This window comes from Episyrphus balteatus, chromosome 1 (genome assembly GCF_945859705.1).
Source record: "Episyrphus balteatus chromosome 1, idEpiBalt1.1, whole genome shotgun sequence".
NCBI classification, from domain to species: Eukaryota; Metazoa; Arthropoda; class Insecta; order Diptera; family Syrphidae; genus Episyrphus; species Episyrphus balteatus.
Window position 1 is genome coordinate 126,318,361 of NC_079134.1, and position 13,721 is coordinate 126,332,081.

At 31.6% G+C, this 13,721-nt stretch overlaps 1 protein-coding gene across 5 annotated transcripts in view; it reads right to left on the reverse strand.

The window, feature by feature from the left end:
- The window catches only part of LOC129906841 (G-box-binding factor), a 173,310-nt gene that overhangs the window by 62,449 nt on the left and 97,140 nt on the right, over positions 1 to 13,721 (reverse strand). For all 5 annotated transcript variants that reach the window (XM_055982793.1, XM_055982791.1, XM_055982792.1 and 2 more), the window contains one exon: positions 1,275 to 1,884. In XM_055982793.1, coding sequence (XP_055838768.1) covers positions 1,275 to 1,884 — 610 coding nt within the window. The remainder of the gene's footprint in view (positions 1 to 1,274; positions 1,885 to 13,721) is intronic.

Below are 13,721 nucleotides of genomic sequence, written 5' to 3' on the forward strand. Positions count from 1 at the left end.
AAGCTTCTAACTTTTTAAAAATGTATATTTAAATATTGTAGGTGTTGCCGTTGTGTTCAAATATTTTTTTTTGTGTTTGAAGTCAATTAATAAGAAAATTGCATCGCTTGAACGATGGAAGATTGTTCTTCACTCCCATATATTTTTTTCCTTGAATTTCCTAGACAATCTTTTGGCATCAATTAATTTATTAAATTTAAGAAAAATTAAAAAAAAAAATTTTTTTGTTCACAAAAGTCTTCAATTACATTTAAAAAATCAAAACGGCAACACCGGCAATTTTTTATCTATAGACTTTAAAGTATTTTTAATTACCGACGTATGGAAAAAAAGATCATCGGGTTCCCTAATATTGCCAATTTTTGAGTTTAGTTACTCCACTATAGAAAACATGACGTAATGAAAAATTTCAATGTTCAACAAAACTGAGAATTTTTTTTTTCGGTAAATCAAAATATACTTTTCTAATAGATTGTAATATTCTAAATTCAAATTCAAAGTCGAACAAAATCTATGACGTCATGTTTCGTAGATACAAATTCTTTTTGAACTTTTTATATCTCAAAAGTGTGAGGTTATAGATTTGTTTCGACTTTTTTCTGACATTTTGTCAAGAAATAGCCGTGCAATGCACCACTGTGCGGCGGCATCGCAATGCGTCATGTGTGCTTGCTGTGCCATTTTTACATGACACAGCAATCACACAAATGTTTTTCCTTACAAACTAAACGAATAAAAATAAATTCTTATCTGGAAGGTGTACCCATTTTTCATTTTTAAGCTATTACCTACCATTAAATTTCCTTACTTAAATAATTTAAAACCCAGCTCTTAACCATAATTTAACCAGTAAATAAAGATTTACTCTAATAGCTTCAATTTTAATCTCTATAATCTGAAATCCTGGAAATATAAAATGGCACCCTAGGAAGCACTTAAAAATAATTCATTTTCCATCACACCCATATAACAACAATGTCCAATGATAAACAGTGGCTACTTTCAATTAGTCCAAACGTTTAACTAGATCATTAAGCCGTCCATACTGGTGCGGTAAATCGATGTGGATCCCTATGTTCCACCCAAACAAACACGCAAAACACAACCCAAAGAGAGAGTGTTGCACATAAACAAACACACACATAGTTTGTGAAATTATTTATGTTGCTACCAAAAACAACCCTTTTTTTCTCACCACACTAACAGACGCGCCCCATCCCCCTTTTTTGTATATGGATGTAGTAGTATAGTTAAATTTGTTAAGAACAACTTACCCATGACAATGCACTCCTGTGCCGGATTGACAGTCGTGCTGGGCGCCAGTGTTGTGTTCAAGACTGAATTGTTGGTGTTTGTTGTGCTTTGGGGAACGCCCAACTCGTGTTTCGGCAACGTCGACGACGACGACGACAATGACGATGATGCATTCGCAATTGAGTCTGCTTCGAGGATAATTGGAGCATTGTGTGCACTGTGATGGCTGATGATTAGAGCCAGGTCCATTGCTGCGCTAGCATTGAACTCCGAGCTAAAGTCGTTAAATGAGCTGCGAAAAGATGTTGCCCCAACGCCTCTTTGCTGTTCGTTGTTCTGTTTAATACTGCTGCTATCCAAGTTGAATGACGACAATGACGATGAAGAAGAGGACGAGGACGATGGGTAGATGATGGTGTGGTTACCATCATCAGGACCATCACGAAGGATACCATCATGGTCGACTTCTTGGGACTGCGATGCCATAGTTGTTGTGTGGTTGTGGTGGAGGACAAGTTGTGCTGCTGGATGCCTTGTGCCGACCATGTTTAACATTTGCCCAACATCGCCTGCAGGATGGCCACTAATATATTGAATTTCGGTATTTGATTGGTCCTCCTTCGGGTGTTCCTTTAAAGAAAATTTTTAGAAAATTTCTATGAGAATAATATATACTTATAAAGATTTTGTTAATTAAATTGTGGTTGCAATAATTGAGCTTGAGGGAAGAGAGGAAGGGGATGAGTAGAGAGAGAAGATGTTTGGTTTTTGCTTAAATTAAATATTTTATTAGTATTTGGCTTTGAATTTGTACGGCAATTATTGGCATTGGGTACCGCAATATTTGTTTTTGTGTTTATATTGCTATTGCCCAGGAGTAAGGAAAATTTAATCAAGGACACATTTTTATTTTTGTGGTTGCAACAACAACAACTTTCAACTTAATTTCACGCAAATATTTGTGTATGTGGTTTCTGAGATTTTAAGGAAAGATAAATGTTTTGATTTTGTTAGAAATAAGTCTGGTAGACAAAAGGTTTTTTTTTTTAAATTAAATTTTTCAATTTAAACCATGGTTTAATTGTGATTTTAATAAACCAGAGCCTACGCTGGATTTTCATTAAGAGGATGGGGAGTTCAAAATTACGTGTAGTTAATAGATCTTGAAAATATAAAGAATATTAGGAACATGACAAAATCTATGTACCTATAGATGTTAAAGGATTGCCATTCGTATATTAAAAATTTATATATTAAAACGAAAATATTGGGTCATATGCATAAAAAATAGTAAATGCTTTTACTTGAAAAATTGTAAAGTATGAACTTTTTATCCAAATGTTGTGCATATCAAACCTAGTTTATATGCTTATTAGTTTCATATTGCTAGTATTTACTATTTTTTATGCATACGGGCCATTAAATAGTTATAACATTTGTTAATATTTTGAAAGAGCTAAATCAGAAGAAACATAATTCAAGTAGTAGGATTGCCAAAGTCATAAAATTAATTTTTTTTCAAGTAAATTTAAAAAGCAAACCTGATGAAGTGAACATGAAAATTGATATGATATAAATAATATTAACCACTATACTTTTTGATCCTTTTATCTAAGTCTGAGCTAGGTCACCAGATTCAGAGTTTTACCAAGAAAGCAAATTAAACCTGATTGAAAGTAACGCAAAGATCTATTAATTTTTGCTTACTACCCTTATTGGCAACTTAGTCTTTCTATACAATGGTTAAAAGTACATATTATCTTACTAGGGGAAGTAATATTGTAGAAAGAGATACAATTATTGCAGATTTAATAGCCTACAACTCAATACAGAGTGAGGATTATCGGGGAAAGGTACAATTTATAGCAGATATACCGTCTGCTCGCAATTCTATTTATCGAGAAACCAGGAATATTGTTATAACCCAAATCTCATTAGGAGAAGGGAATATCGACTAAACTTAAGTCGCACGACAAGGTTTCATTTCCGGTAAAAAAAAAAACAAATGTTGTTAGGCTATCAAGCTTTTCATTCCCAGTGCAGATTCCTGTTTTTTACCTAATGGTAAAAACATGATGTGAATTATAAAAATCAAAAGATAAAAATGTTTAAAAAATCAGCTTAAATGCTGCTAACCCATCTTGATGCTGATTTTTGGTACTTTGATTTATTTGTTTGAATTGTTATGTTTGATTTAAGGTTCATAAATGTAGTACCTAGGTTGGTTGTTTGCATGGTATAACCTGTATCGATGAATAAATAGATTAATTAATACGCTCTGGGTATAAGGTGAATTAGGTATCTACTATCAGATTTCCGAGTGTAACGCTTCGTTACAACTAGACCAAAACTTTAATCAGAACTACCTAGAAATCGTCGGCGTAAAGCAAAATTATTCTAAATCCACTTTTTACCGAAAATGCAGATTTACCAATTTTGGGTTTTTAGTTTTAAAAAATATTCAAAAATAGTATGCACCTACTAATAAGGTAAACTTGTAGGTATGGTTTATACAAGAGAAAAGAACAAACTTTATAAAAAAAAAATAGCTTGAATAGAGAACGAGTAGAAAAATGTCGCTTTAAACCAATTTGAAACTTAAAAATCGTCCCCTGTAAAATTTGCTTTTTGTGACTTAGAACAATTTTGCTTTACGCCGACGAAATGTTAACTAAGAATTTTAATGAATACATTTTGAAAATCTTCAGTGCTTACTGTCTTTTAAATTTTGAAATAGTGAAACTTCAGCCTTTGACAACGACGGACTGCATTGTCTTGAGTGGTTTCTTGTGGAGGGCCCAACTTAATAACTTTATCTTTGACTTTATAAATACAGGGTGTCCCACAGTCACCGCCCCAAACGAAAACCATGGATTCCTGAGGTCATTTTAAGTCGAAAAACTTAAGAGGTAATTTTCTCGTTTTCGTCCCGTTTTCGAGTTACCACGGTTTTTATGATTTTTGTTCTCTTTTCCCTTATCTAGCTTTATCTTTGCCAAACTACGTTTGATTTGAAAAATTTTATGAAATAAAAATAAAAATTAAAACTTTTTCTGAGCTATTGTGGTTAAGAAAAGAACAAATAAATAAAGCTCAGAAAAAGTTTTAATTCATTTAAATTAATTTTTTTAATTTTAAATTAATTATTTTTTTTTTTAATTCACTCAGTTTGTTTATTTTTTTTTAATTACTTTCAGTAGCCTTTTTTATGAAATAAAACTTATTTTTTTTTATGAAAATAAACTAGGCTTTAATAAAAAGCATACAAAATTAATACTCATTTACGTGTTTTTTTGACTTAAATGATATGAAAGTGTAAAAAACAACTTAAAAAACGAAGAAAATTGTGTTTGTTGCAAAATTGTGGAGAAACGGTTGTCCGCAGAAAAAAAAGTTTTGAGACAAACTAAAACTGTAATAAATTCTTGATTGGTTGTAAAAAAAATTTTTCAAATCAAACGTAGTTTGGCAAAGATAAAGCTATAGATAAGGGAAAAGAGAACAAAAATCATAAAAACCGTGGTTACTCGAAAACGGGACGAAAACGAGAAAATTACCTCTTAAGTTTTTCGACTTAAAATGACCTCAGGAATCAATGGTTTTTGTTTGGGGCGGTGACTGTGGGACACCCTGTATAATACAATTCGTCGGCCTCATAAGGAAACCTCGTAACTCCCAAAATCAAAATTTTACAGGAGAGACAAAAGAGTAGAGAAACAACAGAGTAGTTGGGGAGTAAAGTGCTTTACAAAATTTTAATTTAAGTCTATTTAGAGTTTTCGGAATGACTTCAAATTTTCTGGATAGCTCCGCTGACATATTTTCTAAAAAAATTGCATTCAAAAATTATTTTCGAAAAAAGGTGGAGTTACGAGGTTTCCTTATGAGACCGACGAATTCTTAAATAAAAAAGACAAAAAGCCAAACAATCAAATTCAGAAAAACTTTTACTTTTGTTTGATTATTTTCAATAGGTAAGTATAAAAAAGAATATTTTTATTTTAATTCACTGAAAAAACTCAACAATAAAACCAAATTCGGTATTATTATTATTTTTTTTTTAACACTTGAAAAGATTTCTGTTAAATTAGGGAAGGCTATAAGTCCCCAAAGTACATTACAACCTTTAAATAAAATAACTTTTTCTGTTTTAAAAGTTTCATTATGTTAAAACAAAACACCATATATTCAGAAATATTTTAAAATAAAACTTTTGAGATTTTCCAACTTGATTATATTCTTAGAAAGAGAAATTATTACTCATTCCTTAGTTTCTGAGTAAATCAAATGAAATTCCTTCCTTCCCAGAGTGGCAAAAAATTCTAAGAGTTATTTAATGTTTCTGTTTAGTTTTGTTTAATGTTTAATGTTTAGTTTTGAGATTTAAATTAAGTTTTCCAAATCATAAACTGTTGCATTTACTTGTTTCATGTAAATAGTTTTTATGTCGTTTCAACTCAACAAAAAACATCAAAAACTAAGTAAAACTTTTTGGTATATGAATGTTGGAAACTACACATCACATCTTACACAATAGCCCAAAAACAAACTATTAGCACCTAACCTATACATTTATTCTTTTCCTATGGGTAGATATCAGGCATGGAAAAGTCAATACAATTGTATCGAATTCGATACAAAAATGAGTACAAAAATACAATTTGTAGAAATTCGATACAATTTTTTAATCTATGTTCTAAAAATTCTTTTGCAATCTAAGCTTTCAAAAAAAGAGAAAATCGTAAGAATAAACAAACGACAGAACTATTTGTTTGAGTTTTAATTTAATTTCAGATTTTTGAATCATAATAAATGTTACAATTTGACTTGTTTTTTTGAAAATATTTAGAACACTGATCAAACTTTGCAATTTTTCAACATTTATCAGCAAATATTTTAAAAGCTGTTCAAATCAGATACTTTTTAAGTCAAAATGACAAAACTGACTTCACTCTGTTATAAATGCAGAAAAAAAAATGAAAACACTTTTCAAAGTAAAGCATTTAGCCCGAAGAGCTGCAAACTTTTCTATGTAATAGGCATGTTTGTGTGTAGTAAAGATCAGGCATGTCAAACTCAATGGTAACGAGGGGCCAAACAGCGAAATCAAATTTTGCAAAGGCCGCAGATAAAAATTAAAACAAAAATTTTTATAAAATAAAATAAAAAAAAAAAAACAGGAAGAATAATTACATAAATGTTTTTCAGTGACCATTTTTTTTTTTCAGACCAAGGTTAGTTATAGGCTGGAATTTATAGGTAACTCATTCTTCTTAACGACTGAAATAACTATGCCATCATCGACATGAACATACCCTGTACTTGCTTCGAAAATCGCCTTTTCATATTTAGTTTTAAAGTTCAGATTTGTTTGCGGAGTATTTTGATACGGCAGCCAACATGCGACTCACGATCAGTGTTGCCAATAGTGCAGATTTTTAACCCATTCCCAGACTTTTGAGAACCATAAATCTGCAGTGCAGATTTAATCTGCAGCTAAAACTTAACGTTTTAAACATACAAAAGGATTAAATTCCAAAAACTCCAGTAAAATTTCAATTAAATTAAGGCCAAGAACGAACTAAAACATCATTTATTTTGCCAAAAACAACAATTTCGCCTATTATTTAAGTTAAGTTTTCCAATCAGGTGGAGTTTTTTCATAACGTTCTATTTTTTTTCTTTCTTGAATTCTTGATTTTATTTTTTAAAATGCAAATTATAAGAAAACTCAGAGCATTTTTGCTTTTATATTGGAAAAAGTCAAAGAATACAATAAAGCAACACTTCTAGGAGAATTTCAGTTTCAATTTCAGCGCTTCCGCGCTTTGGAAATTAATTTTTTATTTGAAATCAGTTCGCAAATTTTTTCAAATCGAGTCTCGCAAATTTTAAGAAATCTGCATTGCAGATTTTTTTTCGCCGTTTTTGCAGATTTTTCGAAATGTTTTCATGGCAACACTGCGCTCTATGCAAATTTACCTAAATTTGACATATTGCATGTGGGAAAGTCAAATCCTCGTTTTTACTTGCGATATAGGTACTATATATCAAGTTATGCATTCGTACAAAAAAAAAAGTTGAGATAACATTTTTCCATGACATTACGATGGTAGACAATGCCAAAAAAGTGGGTCCCGGAAGTCCGTCTGTCTGTCTGTCAGTCTGTCAGTCTGTCAGTCTGTCAGTCTGTCAGTCTGTCAGTCTGTCAGTCTGTCAGTCTGTCAGTCTGTCAGTCTGTCAGTCTGTCAGTCTGTCAGTCTGTCAGTCTGTCAGTCTGTCAGTCTGTCAGTCTGTCAGTCTGTCAGTCTGTCAGTCTGTCAGTCTGTCAGTCTGTCAGTCTGTCAGTCTGTCAGTCTGTCAGTCTGTCAGTCTGTCAGTCTGTCAGTCTGTCAGTCTGTCAGTCTGTCAGTCTGTCAGTCTGTCAGTCTGTCTGTCTGTCTGTATAAGGAGCTACAGCCTAAACGGATGAACCGATTAATGTCAAACTTGGTATGTAGCGTTATTTGGCGACTCTCCAGAGGGGTTTTTGGAATTAATTTTTTTGGACAAAAAATAACGGTACCTGTCATATACCGATTTTAGTAAAATTGAAATATCTCGAAAATGGCTCCAACGATTTTGTTTAAAAAATTCAAATGTTAGTTTTAAGTTAAGGTCTATCTTTCAATGAAAATTTTTTTTTTGGAAAATCATTATTAACGGTACCTGCCATAGAACCGTTTTTTTCAAATCCGATTATCTCCGAAACCGCTTATTCGATTTCACCGAAACTTTTTGTGAGGAACCATTTATACAATTTTAATATAAACCAAAAATAAAATTTCCAAAAAAATAATTTTTGGATTTTTAAAAAAATTTTGAAATTTTTTTTTTGAAAAATCAAATTTTCGAAAACGGGACATTGAATTTTTTTGAAATTTTGTTTTTAGATGTTGATTAGTGATTTCTACAAAATGGCATACCAATTTTATTTTAAAACTTTTTTTCCAAAAAATCATTTATAAAAAATTAGTTTTTTAAAAAACGGCTCTAACGATTTTGAAATTTTTTTTTCTAAAAATGCATGTTAATATATAAATCAAAACTGCATATTTGTTTTGGAGGGCAATTTAATTGCAGATTTTATTTTTTTAAACGAATTTAATTTGTTTCTTCAAATTTCTATATAAAAAGTCTTAAAAATTAAAGCAACTTTAACTCTAAGAGCAAGTTCATGCGACCCAGTCGTGCATTTTATTTTTTTTTCTGATATCCCAAAAGAGCTAAGTTTCAATTGAATGCTATAACTTGGTCACGTCATGTTCATTTTATTATGAATTTTTCTTGCAGTTTTAAGTTTTGCTTCATCTAGGTATCATGACTTATAAACTCTGCAACCATTTTAGATAACAAAACATGCTGGTGTAAAGATTTTTTCATCAAAAACTAAAAAAAATTCCCATGACCCAGAATCTTTAGGAAGCTTAGGTAAATCAAAACATTCGTTTCCTATAATTAACTTCAAAAAATTACAGAACTTACCATGATTTAAGCCACGGCGTCTTACAAAAATTTGTAATTTTGTTTTTAAGTACATTTTCAATATAAAGATATATGTATTAATATAATATATTAATCTTCTGTGAATATGTATGTATTTCTTCCCATATATATTTTATACCGAAAATAAATAAAAATTACTATTTTCCACAGAAAATAATGAAAAATATATGGAAAATTTAAGAGTCCTTGCAAATAAAACATTTTGATTGAATTTTATATTAATTTTCGTGTAAAAAATATATTTCAATACCAATTGGACACATTTCAGTACAATACAAATGAGATTTTCAGTACAATTGAAAAATGTCATTTTCCATCCCTGGTAGATATATTTCAAAGCGTTCTCTTGTTTTGCAATGAATAATAATTTAAACATCCTCTCGGGATTTTAACTAAACGATGATAAATGTTTATTCTTGCTTTCAATACACATCAATCAATTTACAAATTTCCCCCCACTATACAACCACCCACTTTATAGGTTACGCGTTATTTGCTTATACAGACTTTAACACCAGGACCTGTTTGGTTTCCATAACATATCTTTCCATACAGATAGAGGACAATCCATTAAAATTTCAAAAAAAAAATAAATAGTTGAACAAAAACCAAAAGTTCATGCAGTAAATCGATTCCATGATGGTTTGTTGTAGGTAGTTTAGTAACGTTAGAGCTATATTTATGACCTTTGCATCACTCATATCGTCCTCTTGGTCACACACAAAACTGACGGATAAATTGTTTTCCAACTGTCACCAACGCTCTCATACCTATCCTCTTTTGTATAAGCCTCTCATTCTCCATCATCACAACAGAGTCAACATCAACATCATTTTTCACCTGCAAGGCTCTTTTGGCACCTTCACCCTTAAATATATTGTAGAGGGGCTATCCCAAGTTTAAAAAAAAATGAAAAATAAACACTTCGTTGTTAGGAGCACACAAGAGCACCTCTTTTACCATCATCATCCACATCATCAACAGGAGAGTGCCCGAACCAGATGCCACTCTCTTTCTCTCGAGCTATTCATAACCTTTGCAGAAAACCATACAAGCCTTGCGGCATGCATGGTTTTGATATTAACTAATGCTATATCCTTCTCTATTCTTCTGCAGAAAATGCATACTTTACAATTTTGTGGCCAACAAATTTCTAATTGTATCCAAAAGGTTTAATAATGCGTTTGGCTGCAAAGGAAAGAATAGTTGGATTGAGATACAGAGAGGAAAAGAAACTGTGAAATACTGTTTCTATAAACCGATTTAATGGAAATGACGATAAAATCGCTAAATCAATAATATGTTAACACTAAGTAACATTCAACAAAAAACGTTTAGGACAGTGCGTCAATACAAATGAAAACTACGTCTTTCTGTTCAGGAACATTTCGAAGTTCCCAAAAGCGTTATTATAATTGTTTTTCTTTATTTCAACATCGAATTTTGTCCATATTCACCTAGATTTCAGCAACATCAGTTATTCATGAAGTAATTCAGCTTAGTATGAAGCTTCACCAAAGTCATAAACCTAGTGACACAATTTGTTAAGCAGCGTCAAACTCCGCATTCCGATAGTACCGAATCCCCCGACCCAAAGTGTACTATTACATTTAACCACTCGGTACACATTGGGTACATCATGCAAACAACCGAAATGAACCACTTAAAAAACCCTCCCACTTACCTAATCCATGGATCCAGAGTGTAAAGTACAACGTAACAATCCGTCCACATTACTAACAATAAACCTCGACAAGTTTAGTAGGAGTTAAACTACTCCTTTATACATTTTTATCTTTTCACTTTTATAATTCACATTATGTTTTTCCATAAAAAAAAAGATTATTACAACATTTTTTTCAGTATAACTATACTAAGTTTCAAACCCGTTTTTCCCCTATAAAGCTTAAACTCTCGTGTACATATAATACCTCTCTCTCTCTCTGTTAGTCCCTGCTCTACAAAGAGTTATTGGCTGTTAGGTCTACTCTACAGGTCTACACCATGAGCACCCGAAATAATTAGATACTACTCATTCTAGCTCAAATAAACAGGCCTGTTTCCACAATTAGTGAGCGTGGTCAACCCTTGTAGTGTGAGACAAACGACCGCCCCTATAAAGGCCGAAGAAATCAGCTGTATCCAATAGTGGTTCAACTTTATCCAAAAGAAACCAAGCTGGTGTCGACTTATATCACTTTGACCTACGACCAACCAACTGCAAGTGAGTGCAAGAACCTGCTTTACTCTGACGATGTACTTACATACTGCAAATTTATTGCGCAATCCAAAGCTTTCTGAAAAGTCGAAGCTTCCATAAGATGTATAAGTTTTTTAAACAATGCATTCGGTTAATTCATAAACTATTGTACTTTAGTTGATCAAGATGACGAGGCAGTTGTTTGGCCAAAAACTGCAGAAACATTCCACATTCAAATCTGCTGATATATTGCTCACTTTCTCGTTTCTTCTAAGAAAAGCCAACTATACCTTCCATAGCATTCAGATATCAGACTCCGATAAAGAGAAGTAACGAATTAAGCCAACCACCACCATCATCATCGAGAAATGAAGGCGCTTCAATTGTACATATACTATTCATATGAAAGAAATATCTGAGGAACTGCAGGGATTTTCTTTGAACGAACTAAACTTGGCATAGCTGCAAATAAGTATTTTTTTTTTAGAAAATTGCCCCTGCCGCCTAAACGAGGGGAAGTAGACACCCCCTCCCATAATAAACAATGATTGTATTTAACCCCTCTACAAAAAAAAAACGCTATCAATTCTTGGTTGCTAAGTTATCAAGGGGCACGGTAGTGCCCAGCCAAGTTCTCTTCTCTAGCAACTTTGGCACTACACCCTTATTTGCAGGAAACAACTCAGGCCATTTTCGACCCCCCTCTAACTTCCATACCAAAGATGCCAGAAATTTCATTTGTTAAGCTGGTAAAAACCAAGCTCCTCACAAAATTTCAGCTATTTACGATAAGTAGTTTCTAAGATATAGGGCTTTAAAAATCCCAAAAACCATAACTGACTCACTGATTCACTGACTCACTGACTCACTGATTCACTGACTCACTGACAGATCATCAAAATTATGGAGAACTTTCCGCTATCGTAGAAACTTGTATACAAAGGAAAAAATCGAAAATTTGAGATTTTCAATTCAGGGGGCGTGGTACCCGCCCATTTTCGTTTAATTTACATCAAATATTTTAGAGCACTTCTGATTATCGTAGAATCTTGAAACTTGTTAAAATGGTACAACTGGTAGTTAATAAAAGGAAAAGAATTTTAAATTTGAGAATTTTATCCAGGGGGCGTGGTAACCGCCCATTTTCAATTAATTTTCATCAAATATTTTCATTATGCTAGAATCTTGAAACTTTGTAGAATGGTAGAGCTTGTAAGTTATACCAAGAAAAAAGTTTGAGAATTTTAGACAAGGGGCGTGGTAACCACCCATTTTCTCTGAATTTTCATCAATTATAGAGATTTTAATTTCTACAGCAAAACCTTGCAAAAAGTAGTGAAATCACAACAAAAACATTACTGTTAAAAAAAGAGCCAAGTTCTCTTATGTTGAAATTTTGCTGGCCCAAAAAGTACTGACATGTAAAAGTGTACCAAGTTCTAAAGCTTGGCTTTAAATTTGAATAAGTAAAATTTTCATTTTCAATCGACGGTCATTTGAGGTGAAACAAGAACATTTTCTTGCAAAGAAAAGTCAAAAAAACAATCTTATGTAGTTCCAAATTGTGAACCCAACAATTGGGTTGCTTGAAAAGTTTACCGTCAGATAATGACATAAAACGTACAAAAATGACGTTTTAGAGGTTATTGTTAGTGGTTATTAACTTTGAAAACAACGGTGTTTCTTAACACAAGAATCGGATTCTCGCTGAAATTGTGAGGTGAGGTGGCTTCTCAGTCAGGTGTTCAAAAAAAAAAAAAAGAGGAATTCGCAACTGCGAATACATAAAAATTGGATTTTCTAAAAATCTGTTTATTTATATTCCTACCTAAGTAGGTTAAATAAACAAAAGTAAATATTCCAAATATTTCCAAAAAAATATGTATTCAAATAATTGCTCAAAGCAAACAATAATAATTTAGCATAAAATCGCAATTGTCACATCTTGCTTATTTAACATATTTATTTTTTATTTAAATTTGTACCCTAATTTAAAATTATTTCTCTCAACGAAAGTCAAACACCTTTAATAAACATTTTTCTTGAGATTTAATTAACCGTTAGTCAAATCTATTTTTGTTCAGGGACCAAATTACAAATTGTATTTTCTTTTTTTTTCAATCCTTTACTTTTGCTTTCATTATAGCAAAACTGTTGAGTTTTCTTTTAACTTCTAAATTCTTCTTTACCAAATGCAAAATTAAAAAAATAAATAAAAAAGAAATTAAAACAAACAAAAAAAAAATATATGAACTGAACTTTCTAAAAATGAAGGTTTTCCCTTCATTTGAATTCAAGAGTAGGTTATCCTTTAACGTCTTTGATATTTTTATACACAAAAAAAAGCAACAACAACAAAAACAAAACAAAAAAAAAGTGAGGGAAATGGAAAAAATCCATATTTCAATTAGAAAAAGCAAAGCAACAAGAATATTTTCCACCTCAGCTCACCTAGCTTGAAGGAGCAGACTTGTGTTAATAATTTTTTGAAAGAAATATCTCTCGTTTATATTTATGTTGATTTCGTTTTTTTTTGTTTTTGTTTTTGTAAAGAGGTATTGTGCAACAAAAAAAAAATTAAAATGTTCTTTTCTTTTATTTTTAATTAAAATACAATAAATATGCAAAGGATAGCACATTTATATGTATGTACATGTACATTGTTCGACAGTTTAATGTTAAGTGTCCTTGCCTATCTTTTTATAAGCAAATACATAATGAT